Raw genomic sequence first — 13,295 nt, 5'->3', positions numbered from 1 at the left:
TTTATCTAACAGTTGAAAACGTAATCTTTAAATTTTTTCTGCTTATAGTTTATCTACCGAGCAATAGAGTGCGCGTTAAAACTAAAAAAAAAAGAAATGTGATAGAATTTAACATGTCCTTGTTAGATATAAGAATGACGCAAACATTAGCAATTAGGTGATGTAATTTTTTCCATAATGGTCGAAATAGGTAATCAATTATCAATTACGGACAATTGGGACAACACCAGTTTAACAACAAACTGAATATTAATTTCGTTTAATTAAAAATATTGTATATAATATATTATTGTTGGGGAGGACGTTCAATAACGTTTTGTTAAAAATCAAGATGAATGAGATCTTGAAGAAAAAAATAAATAAATAAACGTTGAATTAATCCCAATTGAAAAATCACTGCGAATTAACTTCTTCAATTCATACTCTCAAACAAAATTCACCGTATTCGTTTATGGACAGATGGCGCCAGTCGTACCAACCGCTTGCCGCAGAACCGTTTTGTAACCCCAAACCAACCAAACGTTAAGCAAAACAAGAACAAGAGAGAAGAGTCCGCGACCAGCGTTTTTGCGAACGTCAAAACGTGCAGCTGTTCTCTTACAAAGAGATCATTCTGAAAGAAACTTTAAGAGAAAACACGTTAATATATAACTGAATATATCACTTTAAAACAGTCTTATTTTCGATGTTGCGATTATCGATCGGCTTTAAACGGATAAGTTAGAGTTCTCTCTTTCGATAGAGTGTCAAGTGCATGTAGAAAACAAGGAGTGAGGCGGAGTGAAGTGACACAAACGTCCCGACCGCGCCTATCGTCGTTTTCCACCGGATTTCTTAGTAGTTTTTTAGTGTTACACTTTAGAATGGATTATCACCCTGTCACCTTTTCATAATCAGGTAAAACGCTTTTTTTATCTTATCTGATTAAGCTTATCTGAACATATAAAAACAATCCGTTATACAAGTTAAAGGGCTTCAGTAGCCATTTATATACTATATTTTGTTTCAAAACAATCGCATAAAAAAAAAGAATGTTTTTTTTGTTTTTTTTTTTATGTTCTTATATAACATTATAAAAAGGACTCTTTCACCGTTGAAAGACTTCTTTTTTTGTGTATTAACAACTTGTATGATTTTGAGTTCTTAAAAGAAATAGGGCGTGTTATTTTTAACCGTCGTTATTAATAAATTACTCATCTTCGTTTGTACATTCTATTGTGGACGATGAGGTCATTTGTGTATGTGTGCGTTGCGGTTTGTAGATTAAATGATATTCGAGGAAGTAGTGGTTGCTATATTCTATGGATTTTCAAAGAAGTGGTCGATCGGATTTACGGAGACGCTAATAACGTTAGTGTCGCCGCCGATTATTGATTGGCTCACTGGATGACATCATCATGTTATATTTAAATGTCACATAACCTAAGCTAACCTAATAAATATATTCATGATCTTCAATCTGTGTGCACTATATATTAATTCATTGGAAATATATATGACATCAATATTTTTGTTATTCAAAAATTCGGTTTTTTAATATTTCGAGAATTAATTTGAATTTAGGTCTAACTACCATATTTTTTTTTAAGTTAGGTTGGGTTGTTATGGAAATGAGTCAACCTAACTCCAATTAAACCCAACTCAGCTTAATACGGAAAATTCTTCACACAACCTCAGTTTTTACGGTTTTTCGGTTGACTTGAGTTTAACTGGAGGTAGGTTGGGTTGCTATGAAAAAAGACCCAACCTAACTCTAATTAAACCCAACCCAACTTAATACCGAAAATCCTCTATTAAACGTCAGTTTTTAAGGATTTTCGGTGTTAGGTTGAGTTCGGTTTAATTGGAGGTAGGTTGGGTCCTTCTCATAAAAACCCAACCTTTAAAACAAGGATTTTCAGTGTTAGGTTGAGTTGGGTTTCATCGGAGAGAGGTTGGGTTGTCATGCAAATTACCCAATCTAACTCCAATTAAACCCAATTCATCCTAATTCCGAAAATTCTTCCTTCAACGTTAATTTTTAAGGATTTTCGGTATTAGGTTGAGTTGGGTTTTATTGGACGTAGGTTGGGTTGATATGATAAGGACCCAACTCAGCTCAATACCGAAAATTTTTCCTCCAACCTCACTTTTTACGGTTTTTCGCTTGACTCAGCTTAATACCGAAAATCCTCCATTAAACGTCAGTTTTTAAGGCTTTTCGGTGTTAGGTTGAGTTGGGTTTAATTGGAGGTAGGTTGGGTCCTTCTCATAAAAACCCAACCTAAATTGCCGGTAAAACAAGGATTTTCAGTGTTAGGTTGAGTTGGGTTTCATGCAAAGGACCCAACCTAACTCCAATTAAACCCAATTCATCCTAATTCCGAAAATTCTTTCTTCAACGTTAGATTTTAAGGATTTTCGGTATTAGGTTGAGTTGGGTTTAATTGGACGTAGATTGGGTTGATATGATAAGGACCCAACGCAGCTTAATACCGAAAATTTTTCCTCCAACTTCACTTTTAAGAATTTTCGGTTTCAAGTTGAGTTAAGTTTAATTGGAGGTAGGTTGGGTTATCTTGAAAAGGACCCAACCTAACTTCAATTAAACCCAACTCAACCCAACACCGAAAATTCCGGTTGAGTTGGGTTTAAATTGATCACAACACTAAGAGCAGGTGTTTGATGATAATAATCTTCTTGAATCTGGGTTGGCAGTGTTTTTTTCTAACCTCAGTTTTTAAGGATTTTGTGTCAATGGTATCAGGTTGAGTTACTCTTAATTGGAGATAGGTTGGGTTGTTGTGAAAAGAACTCAACCTAACTCCAATTAAACTCAACGCAACTTAATACCAAAAATTTTTCCCACAACCTCAATTTTTGAAGTTTTTCAGTGTTAGGTTGACTTGAGTTCAAGTGGAGGTAGGTTGGGTTGTTATGAAAAAGATTCAACCTAACCCAACTCAGGTTAATACCAAAAATTCTTCTCACGACCTCAGTTTTTAAGGATTTTCGGTGTTAGGTTGAGTTGGATTTAATTGGAGGTAGGTTGGGTCCTTCTCATCAACCCAACCTACCTCCAATTAAACGCAACTCATCCTAATACAAGTAGCCCTCGGTTTAGGCCAGCTCAATTTAGGACATTTCACAATTACGCCGCTACGCAGTTTGCTGTTTCGCTGTGTGAATCCCCGATGTCTCGATCGGTGTTTCCTCTTATACTAGACCGATTTTCGTTGTACAATGTAGTTGGTTTTAGTGTTATGTATTTACTGATTGTTGGGTATGTATTATATGTTTTTAAAATAATATTGAAATAAATAAAAATGTAGGTATCCACCTTTATAACAATAAAGAAGGATTGCCTAACCGTGTTAAGAAGGTACGGAAATCTATTTCAGTAGAAACAAGAATGGAAGTAATTCGATTAATGGAAAACGGACGGACACGCCCTAATGTTTGTAGTTCTTTAAACTTGCCTCCATCAACTGTTACTGAAAAATATAGATAATATTAAACACTCTGCTCATCAGTCTACAGCATATTAAATATGGAAGTTATAGCAGAGGTAGAATATTTGAAAAAATGGAAAAATTGTCAAAGAAATCAAAAAAATATTTCAGTGACTCAAGCTGCTATAACGGAAAAAGCAAAATCAATTTTTAATAATCTTAAGGAAACAGATGAAGGTTTATGAGATTTAAATCCCGACGTAATTGTCGTAGTGTGAAATTATGTGATGAAGTAGCAAGTGCAGATGTTGCGACGGCGGCTTTTTTTCCTAAGGAATTTGAGGATTATGTAGAACAAGGCAACTATTCTCCAAAGTTAATTTTCAACATTGATGAGACAGGTCTTTATTGGAAGAAGTTGCAAGCACGAACATAGTAAACAGCAATTTGCTCCAGGTTTTAAATAACTCTTTTGCTGGGAGCGAATGTTTCAGGTACTTTGAAACTTAAATCGATGTTAGTGTACCATTCACAGACACCACGTGCTTTAAAGGGTCTTAATAAAGACATGTTACCAGTTTACTAGAAATGGAACAAGCAAGCTTGGGTTACACAAGCTATTTTTACAGATTGGTATATTGGTAATATTGCAGGACATCCTCAAAACCTGGAAGAAATCAAAACACATTGGCTGTCTAAGTTCTTTGCGTGCATCCAAATACAACATCACTTTTACAACCAATGTATCAGGTGTTGTCATGTTATTATGACATATATAAATTCATGAATTTAGGACACTTCAGATAAAGTAGTCAAAGAGTATTGGCGGTCTTTCGATATTTTAAAATGCATTAATAATGTAAAGTCTGCTTGGGATGAAGTTTCGGCAAAATGTTTAAATGTGGTTGTTGTAAACTTCTGCCAGCATTAATGCACGATTTTGAAGAAGTACCACAACAGGAGGATCTAATTGAAGACATTATCAGACTTGCAGGCGATTTGAGATTGGAAACTGTTACTGCTAAAGATATCACAGAACATTTAGAAGTCCAAGATCACTCTCTAAAGAAGACCTAGAAGAATTATATAAAGAATTGGATCGTGAACAGCCAGAGAATGAAGATAAGGAAGAAGAAATTCCAAAAGTGATGAAAACGGTCAATCTAAAGCGTATTCTTTCATCTATGGAAAGTTTGAGTGATGAACTTTGTGCGTCCAAAAAATATAAGACATCGAAAGTTTTGAAAGTATAATTTGCCATAAAATCCGTTTTAAAGATTATATTTTTATATTGTTTATTATATTATTCAACTTTAACTATAGTTAATACAAATAATATATTGTAATGTTAAAAAACAACATTATTCTTTTAATTTTGAGGTACGTGCAACCTAATCCTATACGTATGTGTATGTATACCTCACTGTAAATTTATCCGATTTCGATTTACGTCGGCGCTTGTAGGAACGGAACTGCGGCGTAAACCAAGGGCTACCTATACCAAAAATTCTAACTCCAATTAAATCCAACTCAGTCTAATGCCGAAAATCCTTCCTCCAATGTCAGTTTTTAAGAATTGTTAAAGGCCAACTTTCATGATAACCCAACCTACCTCCAATTAAACCCATCTCAGCTTAATACCAAAAATTCTTCCCACAACCTCAGTTTTTAAGATTTTTCGGTGTTAGGTTGCGTTTTGTTTTATTAGAGGTAGGTTAGTTTGTTATGAAAAGAACCCACCCTAACTCTAATAGTTAGTTACTCTAATAGGTAACTTTTTTGAGCTATCTAGCAGCCAAAAAGTAATTTAAATTTGGAATTGTCTGAGTATTGATGCAATTCTTATTTGAACACTTCTTCGATTTTTCGTAGTTATAGCGAATTATTTAATTAGTGTGGATATTATTATTTCGTATTTTTGGCCCACACTTTTCTAACAACTTAGTTAATATAATCATTTTTAAGATATAATTTATAACATTAACATATCTTTTTATTCTTTTAACTAGGTATAAAAGATAGATCGAAATGTATAGGAAATTGTCGATAGTTTTGTTGCTCCTGGGAGCCGTCTATGTAACATGTAGAGAAAGTAAGTTACAAAACAATTTATCCCAACTTCTCACAAATAAATTGTTTTTTTTTTGTCAAGTTCCCTCTCCGCCTAGAATCATGAAACAACCACCTACAGATGAAGTCCTTTTTCAAGTCCAAGCAGACGAAAATTACAAACCATTCTACATTGAATGCGAAGCCATTGGAGAACCAGCTCCGAAGTAAGTTTAATCAACACCCCAATTTAACAATTTCATTTATTTGTTTTATTTTGAATTAAATAACATAGATATCGTTGGATTAAAAACGGGAAACCCTTTGAATACCAAACTTACGATAATCGAATTATTCAACAACCAGGGAGGGGAACGTTGACTATAACGCGACCGAATAATGAAGATTTGGGTCAATACCAATGTTTCGCTGAAAACGAACATGGCGTAGCTACTTCGAATTCCGTTTTTATGCGAAAAGCCGAATTAAATAATTTTAAAAATGTTGGTGTTTCCCCAAGGACAGGAAATGAGGGCGAACCTTTTAAACTGGAATGTCAACCACCGGATGGTTGGCCCAAACCGAAAGTTTATTGGATAAAACTTTACACGACCGATCAATTTGAAACGATTAACGATCCGAGAAAAACTGTAGATCCCGAAGGAAATTTATGGTTTACAAATTTAACGAGACAAGATGCGAGTGAAAACTTTATGTACGCTTGCGGAGCCGGGTCAGTAACAAAAAGCGAATTCAAAATTGGGAATCGAATTAAATTACAAGTTAGACCAACGGGAGTTTCAGCCGCGGAAAGCAAATTCGCTCCAGTTAAACAATACGTAACGAGAAAAAATGAAGTTGGAATAAGAGGAAAAAGTATTGAAATCTTTTGTATTTATGGTGGAACACCGTTACCACAAACAGTTTGGAAAAAAGATAACCAACCCGTTGAATTCAACGACCGTGTAACACCAGGAACGTTCGGAAAATCTCTAATAATACGATTAATCGATTTCGAAGATAGGGGAACTTATTCTTGCGAAGTTACCAATGGAGCCCCACCAGCTCAAACATACTCAGTTAATTTAGACGTTCAAGCTATACCTTATTTTACGGAAGAACCAGAGTTTATAAATGCAGCTGAAGGTGAAACCGTCGCATTTCGTTGTGCTGCTAAAGGTTTACCTGTACCAGAAATCAAATGGATCCATAACGGAAAACCCATTGCTCAAGCGCCATACAATCCACGGCGAAAAGTGAATCCAAATAGTATCGTCATTGAAAATTTAATTAAAAATGATACCGGAAATTACGGTTGTAACGCAACAAATTCTTTAGGATACGTTTACAAGGATGTTTATATAAACGTCCTTGCTTTAGCACCAGAAATTACTCAAGGACCGCAAGATGATGAAGCTGTTGATGGGAAAGCTGTAAATATTACTTGTAGAGTATTTGGAGCACCAAAACCCGCCGTTAAATGGATAAGAAATGGCGAAGAATTAACCGGCGGTAAATTTAAAGTGATGACAAACGGCGATTTATTTATTTCTTCCGTACAATTTGATGATAACGGCGAATATACTTGTTATGCTGAAAATAAATTTGGCAACGCAAACGCTAGCGCTAAGTTTACAGTTCGACCTCATACTTATATATCGGATGGGCCTGAAGATTACGAAGTAGCTGCAGGTACTCAGGCGACTTTTCGATGTAACGCAATTGCCGATGAAGATTTAGATTTACAAATAATTTGGTTGAAAAATGGAATACCTCTAGATTTTGACCAAGAAGCCAGGTTTATTAAAACTTCCGATTACTCATTAACAATCACTAAAACAATCGAATTGGATTCAGGAAATTATACATGTAAAGCTAAAACTAGATTAGACGAAGTGTCTGCTCAAGCAAGATTAACTGTTCAAGATGTTCCAAACGCTCCACAAATGTCAAACGTTAAATGTAATGAATTGGATGCCACAATTGATTGGACGCCCAGAGGTGATAATCGAGCTGGAATTTTAAGATATATTATTCAATACAATACTAGTTTTACCCCGGATACTTGGGAAGTAGCTTCTGATATGGTTCCTCAATCTCAAACAAATTATAACGTCCCAATGAGTCCATGGGCAAATTATACATTTAGAGTAATAGCTGTAAATAAAATTGGTTTATCTATACCTTCATCTCATTCAGGGGTTTGTACGACGCAAGCGGATGTTCCGCATAAAAACCCAGATAATGTTGAAGGTGAAGGTACCCAACCAGACAATTTAGTGATAAAATGGACTCCTATGCCGGAAATTGAACATAATGGTCCGAATTTCGAATACGTCGTTTATTACAAATTGGATATTCCTGGTATACCATATGAAGAGAGGGTAGTTTCTGATTGGAGAACGGGACAAAAAGTTATTGGAGGCCAAAGAAGTTTCCAACAATATAAAATAAAAGTTATTGCGAAAAATCAACAGGGCGAAGCGAACGTTTCACCAAAAGAAGTTATTGGATATTCAGGGGAAGATATACCTTCCTTAGCACCAACGAATTTTACAGTCGAAAATATACAAAGTGCGACGGCGGCTTTATTAAGTTGGAACCCAGTTCCTTTAGAAAGTGTTCATGGACACCTTAAAGGTTATAAGATAAGAACTTGGACGAATACAAGTGCTGCTGATCACGAAATTCAAGTCCAAGGTGAAGCGACAAAAGCCTTAGTAACCAGTTTTGTACCATTTTCCAAAAATTACGCTCAAGTTTACGTTTATAATGGGAAATATAACGGCCCTCCAAGCGAGATTTTAAGTTTTGAAACACCAGAAGGCGTCCCCGGACAAATGTCATCATTAGAAGCTTACCCAATGGGTTCTTCCGCTTTTCTATTAGTATGGCAAAAACCTGATCAACCAAACGGAATTTTGACCGGATATAAAATTTCTTACGCCGTTGTTAATGGAACAGCGGTTGGTCCAAAATCGACGAGAGACCCACAAATCAACGATCCAAATATCTTACAAGCCAAGTTAGCTGGATTATCGCCAAACGTAAAATATCGAATATATATTTCCGCAACAACCGCGACAGGAGATTCAAAAGAATACTTTATTGAAAGATCAACCAAGCCGGAAGGATACGCAATGCCTTATTCACCTAAATTCGTATGGAATCAAGAACCGTTAAAAGGAAATTACGCTAGCGTGAAAGTCAGATGGTTACCAAACTACGACAGAACAGGTTCACACTTTTTCGTTAAATACAGGAAGAAGGGTGAAGTTGAATTTATGCGAACGGAAGATGAATATAAAGAAGATTGGATTGTTATTGATACATTAAAACAAGGCGAATTATACGAATTTGTAATTGTGGCCGTCGATGGAACCTATATGGTAGCTAGCGAACCTCAAGACGTCGATACCGGTCTTGAAGGTCCCATTATTCAACATAGAGAAAATGTCGCCACTGCCGGATGGTTTATTGGAATGATGTTAGCCATAGCATTTTTGTTATTAGTTTTGATAATCGTTTGTATCGTCAAAAGGAATCGCGGCGGAAAATACGCCGTTCACGAGCGCGAACAAGCGAATGGAAGGCGGGATTATGGAGACGAAGGGGGTTTCCATGAATATTCTCAACCTTTGGACAATAAATCTCATGGTAGAGCTTCTATGAGTAGTGAGCCTAAAATGGAAGCTGGTAGTGATACCGATTCAATGGCCGAGTATGGGGAAGGAGATACAGGTAATTTTTTAATTTCTTTTTGGGTTGAATATTTAAAAAAATATATTATTTTTATCTATAAATATGGTGAAATTCTCCTAACTAAAACAACAACAAACTATTACTCTTGTCTTTCTATCTAGTTTACAAGCCGATATCTTCGTTGTTTTTAAAGATAGCAGAATATTAAGCTTTTTCTTTATCTAAAACCGGTCGAAACAGGTTTTGTCCTGTTGATATCTTGATATCCAAAGCGGAAAAAAAGTTAGAGAACATCGCCGCGTTCCGAATACACCTCAAAATTGTCAAATTTCAAGTCCGTGAGTAATCGTTATGGAACCAAATTTTAAAAAAAGCTTTATCAATTTAGAAAGAACACACCTTGGGCTATCTAAATCCGGGTTCTGTCTCGTCAATATCTATTGGCGTCGGCCATTGAAACACGCTTTATAAACAACCCTACATGGAATCGGCAAATTGACTTTTCTCAGTACAACTTTTTTATTTAGTGGAAACAAAAAATCAATGAACACTGCTTTTAGGAACATCTCGAATGTGTTTCAACTTCATGCTAAGGGACGTGCTATTCCTCATATACTCTCCAAGTAATACCCGTTCTACACTTTTTTCATATCGACTTAGCAGTTTTGTATGATTAAAATTTAAGGATGTACTAAAAACTTTTACTTGCCACTGTGCAAGTAGAATTTACTGCCTTTATTTTTTCTTTTAACAAAAATGGTATTGAGTTTAATGTTTTATCATTATTTTCTAAATATTGAGCTTCGTTCGAATTTAAATAGAAACTACCTTCACACATATTGCACGTTGTAAATGCTTGTGCAATTATGTAATATGCTAAAGTTATATACCACTGTAAAGAGCAGAAAATTTCCTATAGGATTTATATAGTCTCAGAGTTTTGGCCGTATCATATAAGAAAGTTATGACGCCGTAAACATTTGCATACGGCTATTATACGCAGTTTTGAAGTTCTTGGGGGAGAAAATGCGTGTGCAATCATGTGATATACTAAAGTTATATACCACTTTAAAGAGCGGGAAATTTCCTATAAGTTGTATGTGGTTTTAAAGTTTTGTTCATATCATATAAGAAAGTTATTGACCGGAAAGTGATTTAATGCGCTGCAAAAACGCACCGGTAAGGGTGTTTTTCTAAAAATTTCTTATAATATTGATTCGGGTTTTAGATGAAGGAAAGATCAGACTTTCTAGTGGTGTATTTAATATTCCGCTAAGTCTGAAGAGAACGAAATTATTGGCTTGTAAAGTAGATAGAAAAACAAGGGTAATAGGAGTTTTACGAAAATTATTCGATTTATAATTAGAGGATAATTCAAGATATAAAAGTTGGAGTTAGGGGAATTTCACTGTAATTATTTTTTTATCGGCTTACTCAAAGGAAAATTTAAGCCAAAGGGATTTTTGTGTCAATTTGATTAATCTTAAATAGAACTTTTCGCCTCTTCTAATCTAATTTATCATCAACTTTAATATAATTTTATTTTTGTTTGCGAATTAAATTTTATTTAATACCATCCTTTTATTTACTTTCGTTTACGTTTTTCTTTTAATTTATTCAGAGGGTATGAACGAAGACGGGTCATTTATCGGGCAATATGGCAGACAAAGGCGGCAAGGCGAAACGACATCTCAAGGATTTACCACTTTAGTGTGATTACGTAAGCTTTAGTTGAATCATTTTTTTTTCATCAATTTCAATTTCCGGTAGACATTTTTGTTTTGTTGTTTGGGGTTGGAGTTTTAATTAATATAATGTAATAGATTAATTTTAAGGAAATTTTATGTAATTTTTTGATTTTAATTTTAATAGGAAGGTTTACCGAAGACGGCTCGTTTATAGGACAATATGTTCCTAGCAACATGAAGCAAATCAGCCCTGCGCCTCCCATTTCCGGCGCACACACTAACGCCCTCGCCACCTATGTTTGAAAATTTTTTTATGATTAAAAAAAAGTGTTTGAATTTGGGTTAATTCTCTCTTTTTTGCTTTACTTTGAACTAAAATGTGTAAAAGGCAGGCACTCTTTGACTTTTCTCTTATAATTTTGACAATTTTTTTATATTTGTATTTAATTTTTTTTATTTTTTTGATTAAAGTTTTTTGTGGCATAAGTCCCTCCCTTATGTTCCACTTATTGTTTACTATTATTATTTCTTTTATTTTCGTGGGGTTAACATTCGTCCATTCACCTAGGTTTATTATTATATAGGTTTATAACTAGGTTTATATATATAAAAAGCATATATATATTATTTTTTGGAATAAATTTTTTATTTTTTATTAATTTACCTTCGTTTTTTTCCTCAGTATTCGTCTTAGTTGATAATTTATTAATTTAAATTATTAGTTTTCTAGGTGTAATTATTATTATATAGTGACTTAGTTTAAATTTAGGTTTAAGTTTATTCAGGGCCAAGAAAAAATATTTAAATTAAACGAGCAGCTGAAATAGCAATAATAACGGTTATTTAAGGACAATTATTAATTTTGTTTATATCCAAACACTGCCTAATTTATAATTTTTTACATAACAAGAATTATGAATAAAGTATAAGGAATTAGCAATACATTTAGAAGACTTAGGCCCTTTTAATTACGTTTCATTAAAAAAGATTTTTTATTTATTTTTGTCCTGTTTGCAGATAAAAAATAAATCAAAATTTTTCTATTGGGTCGAATAATCTCTTTGTTATGGGCGGTGCTAAAGTTAATTTATTTGTTAATAGTTGTTGGTCGTTAGATTTAAACATTAATAAAGCGGGTTGTTTGAATTTGAATTGAAAGAACATTATTTCGAAACGATTTTCATTAGAAAAAAACCGAATCAAAGTTAGTTTATTTATTATAAAGTTGGCTTTTGTGCGTGTGTTTGTTGCTGTGCACGATTTCTTTATATACATATATTAATTAAAAAGATGGAGAAAAAATATAATAAAACAGGACGCAAAATGGACTGCACCGATTAGAAAATATATGTGGATCATTTCCGATTGTAAAACTAATTTTTTTACGACCCTTTTTGTTAAAAAAATATTCAAGTTTTACAATTATTAATGATGATTTATTGTATAGAAATGTATATGCTTAAACTTAAAAAAACTCATTTATTGTATTGTAGATTTTCTATTTAACGATTAAGAAAACAAAATATTGACGAAAGATGGAGAATGGAAAATTCTAATTGAAAATTGTGCTTCGCGCATCTTTTTTATATTAATAAAATATATATATTTAAACATTTAAGCGATAAATAAATTACAAAAAAAACTCGAATAAAAACTGCTCCCTTTCCTTCTAGAAAAGATATTCTTTTGTTGTACTTGGAAATAACGAATTATTTTTTTATAAAAAAAGAAGCTTTCCTTTTTAGTTTGTAAAACGAAAAATGTAAAACGTAATAAAAATTAAATATTAAAATTTGTATTTCTTATAATCAAATCAAAATACACTTTGCCTTTGTACAATAAGTAATTTTTTATTTTATCCTATCTCATTTACGTTTATATTCAATCAACCTAAAAATTCAAAGAAATCTATATCAATTCTTGTGTACATCTATAGAAATTCTTTGAATTCGTTAAATATACGTTACATCGAATTGCTCCTACTCATAGTTACATAAATAAACCAGAAAATTAACATAAAAAATATTACCATCGAAGAAATTACTAGAAAAACAAAGTTGTTTGTATTTAATTACCGCACTTATTTGGTGATGCTGTTTATTATACAGGATGTCCCATCGGTTGTGGTATAGGCTTTTTTGACGTCTAAATTTCAAGATAGAAGCTATGTATTAAGCCACACCCTACTTGGCCGGGTGATGATCATGAAAAATACATTTTTTATTGCATAGTTTGCGTATAATTTGTTAAATGTTATGGTGGGAGTCATAGTAAAATAAATTCACTAGCCATTTATTCATTATTTAGGATAAAAATTAAGAAAGTGCAATGGCAGTTAAATTTATAGTACCGTGATTTCGAGCACTGAGTGGTCAGCACAACTTCAATATCAACTCTAGGAAAATCACACGTAAACTGAAATAAA

The 13,295-nt window shown here is 33.5% G+C and overlaps 1 protein-coding gene across 2 annotated transcripts; it reads left to right on the top strand.

Annotated features, from left to right (window-relative positions):
* Positions 1-500: 500 nt before the first annotated feature.
* LOC111419567 (Neuroglian) lies at positions 501-12,712 on the top strand. Of its 2 annotated transcripts, XM_023052401.2 has the most exons (6): positions 501-897; positions 5,441-5,523; positions 5,584-5,707; positions 5,776-9,221; positions 10,804-10,902; positions 11,055-11,147. In XM_023052401.2, the coding sequence occupies exons 2-5, from the start codon at positions 5,460-5,462 to the stop codon at positions 10,896-10,898; spliced, it is 3,729 nt and encodes a 1,242-aa protein (XP_022908169.1). In that variant the 5' UTR covers positions 501-897; positions 5,441-5,459; the 3' UTR covers positions 10,899-10,902; positions 11,055-11,147. The 2 variants fall into 2 exon arrangements, with proteins under 2 accessions (XP_022908169.1, XP_022908165.1); XM_023052397.2 differs by lacking the exon at positions 10,804-10,902 and having other exon boundaries at positions 11,055-12,712.
* The last annotated feature ends 583 nt before the right edge of the window (positions 12,713-13,295 follow it).

The sequence above is a fragment of the Onthophagus taurus genome, chromosome 8 (genome assembly GCF_036711975.1).
Source record: "Onthophagus taurus isolate NC chromosome 8, IU_Otau_3.0, whole genome shotgun sequence".
NCBI lineage: Eukaryota > Metazoa > Arthropoda > Insecta > Coleoptera > Scarabaeidae > Onthophagus > Onthophagus taurus.
This window is presented reverse-complemented; position numbering and strand designations above follow the sequence as displayed.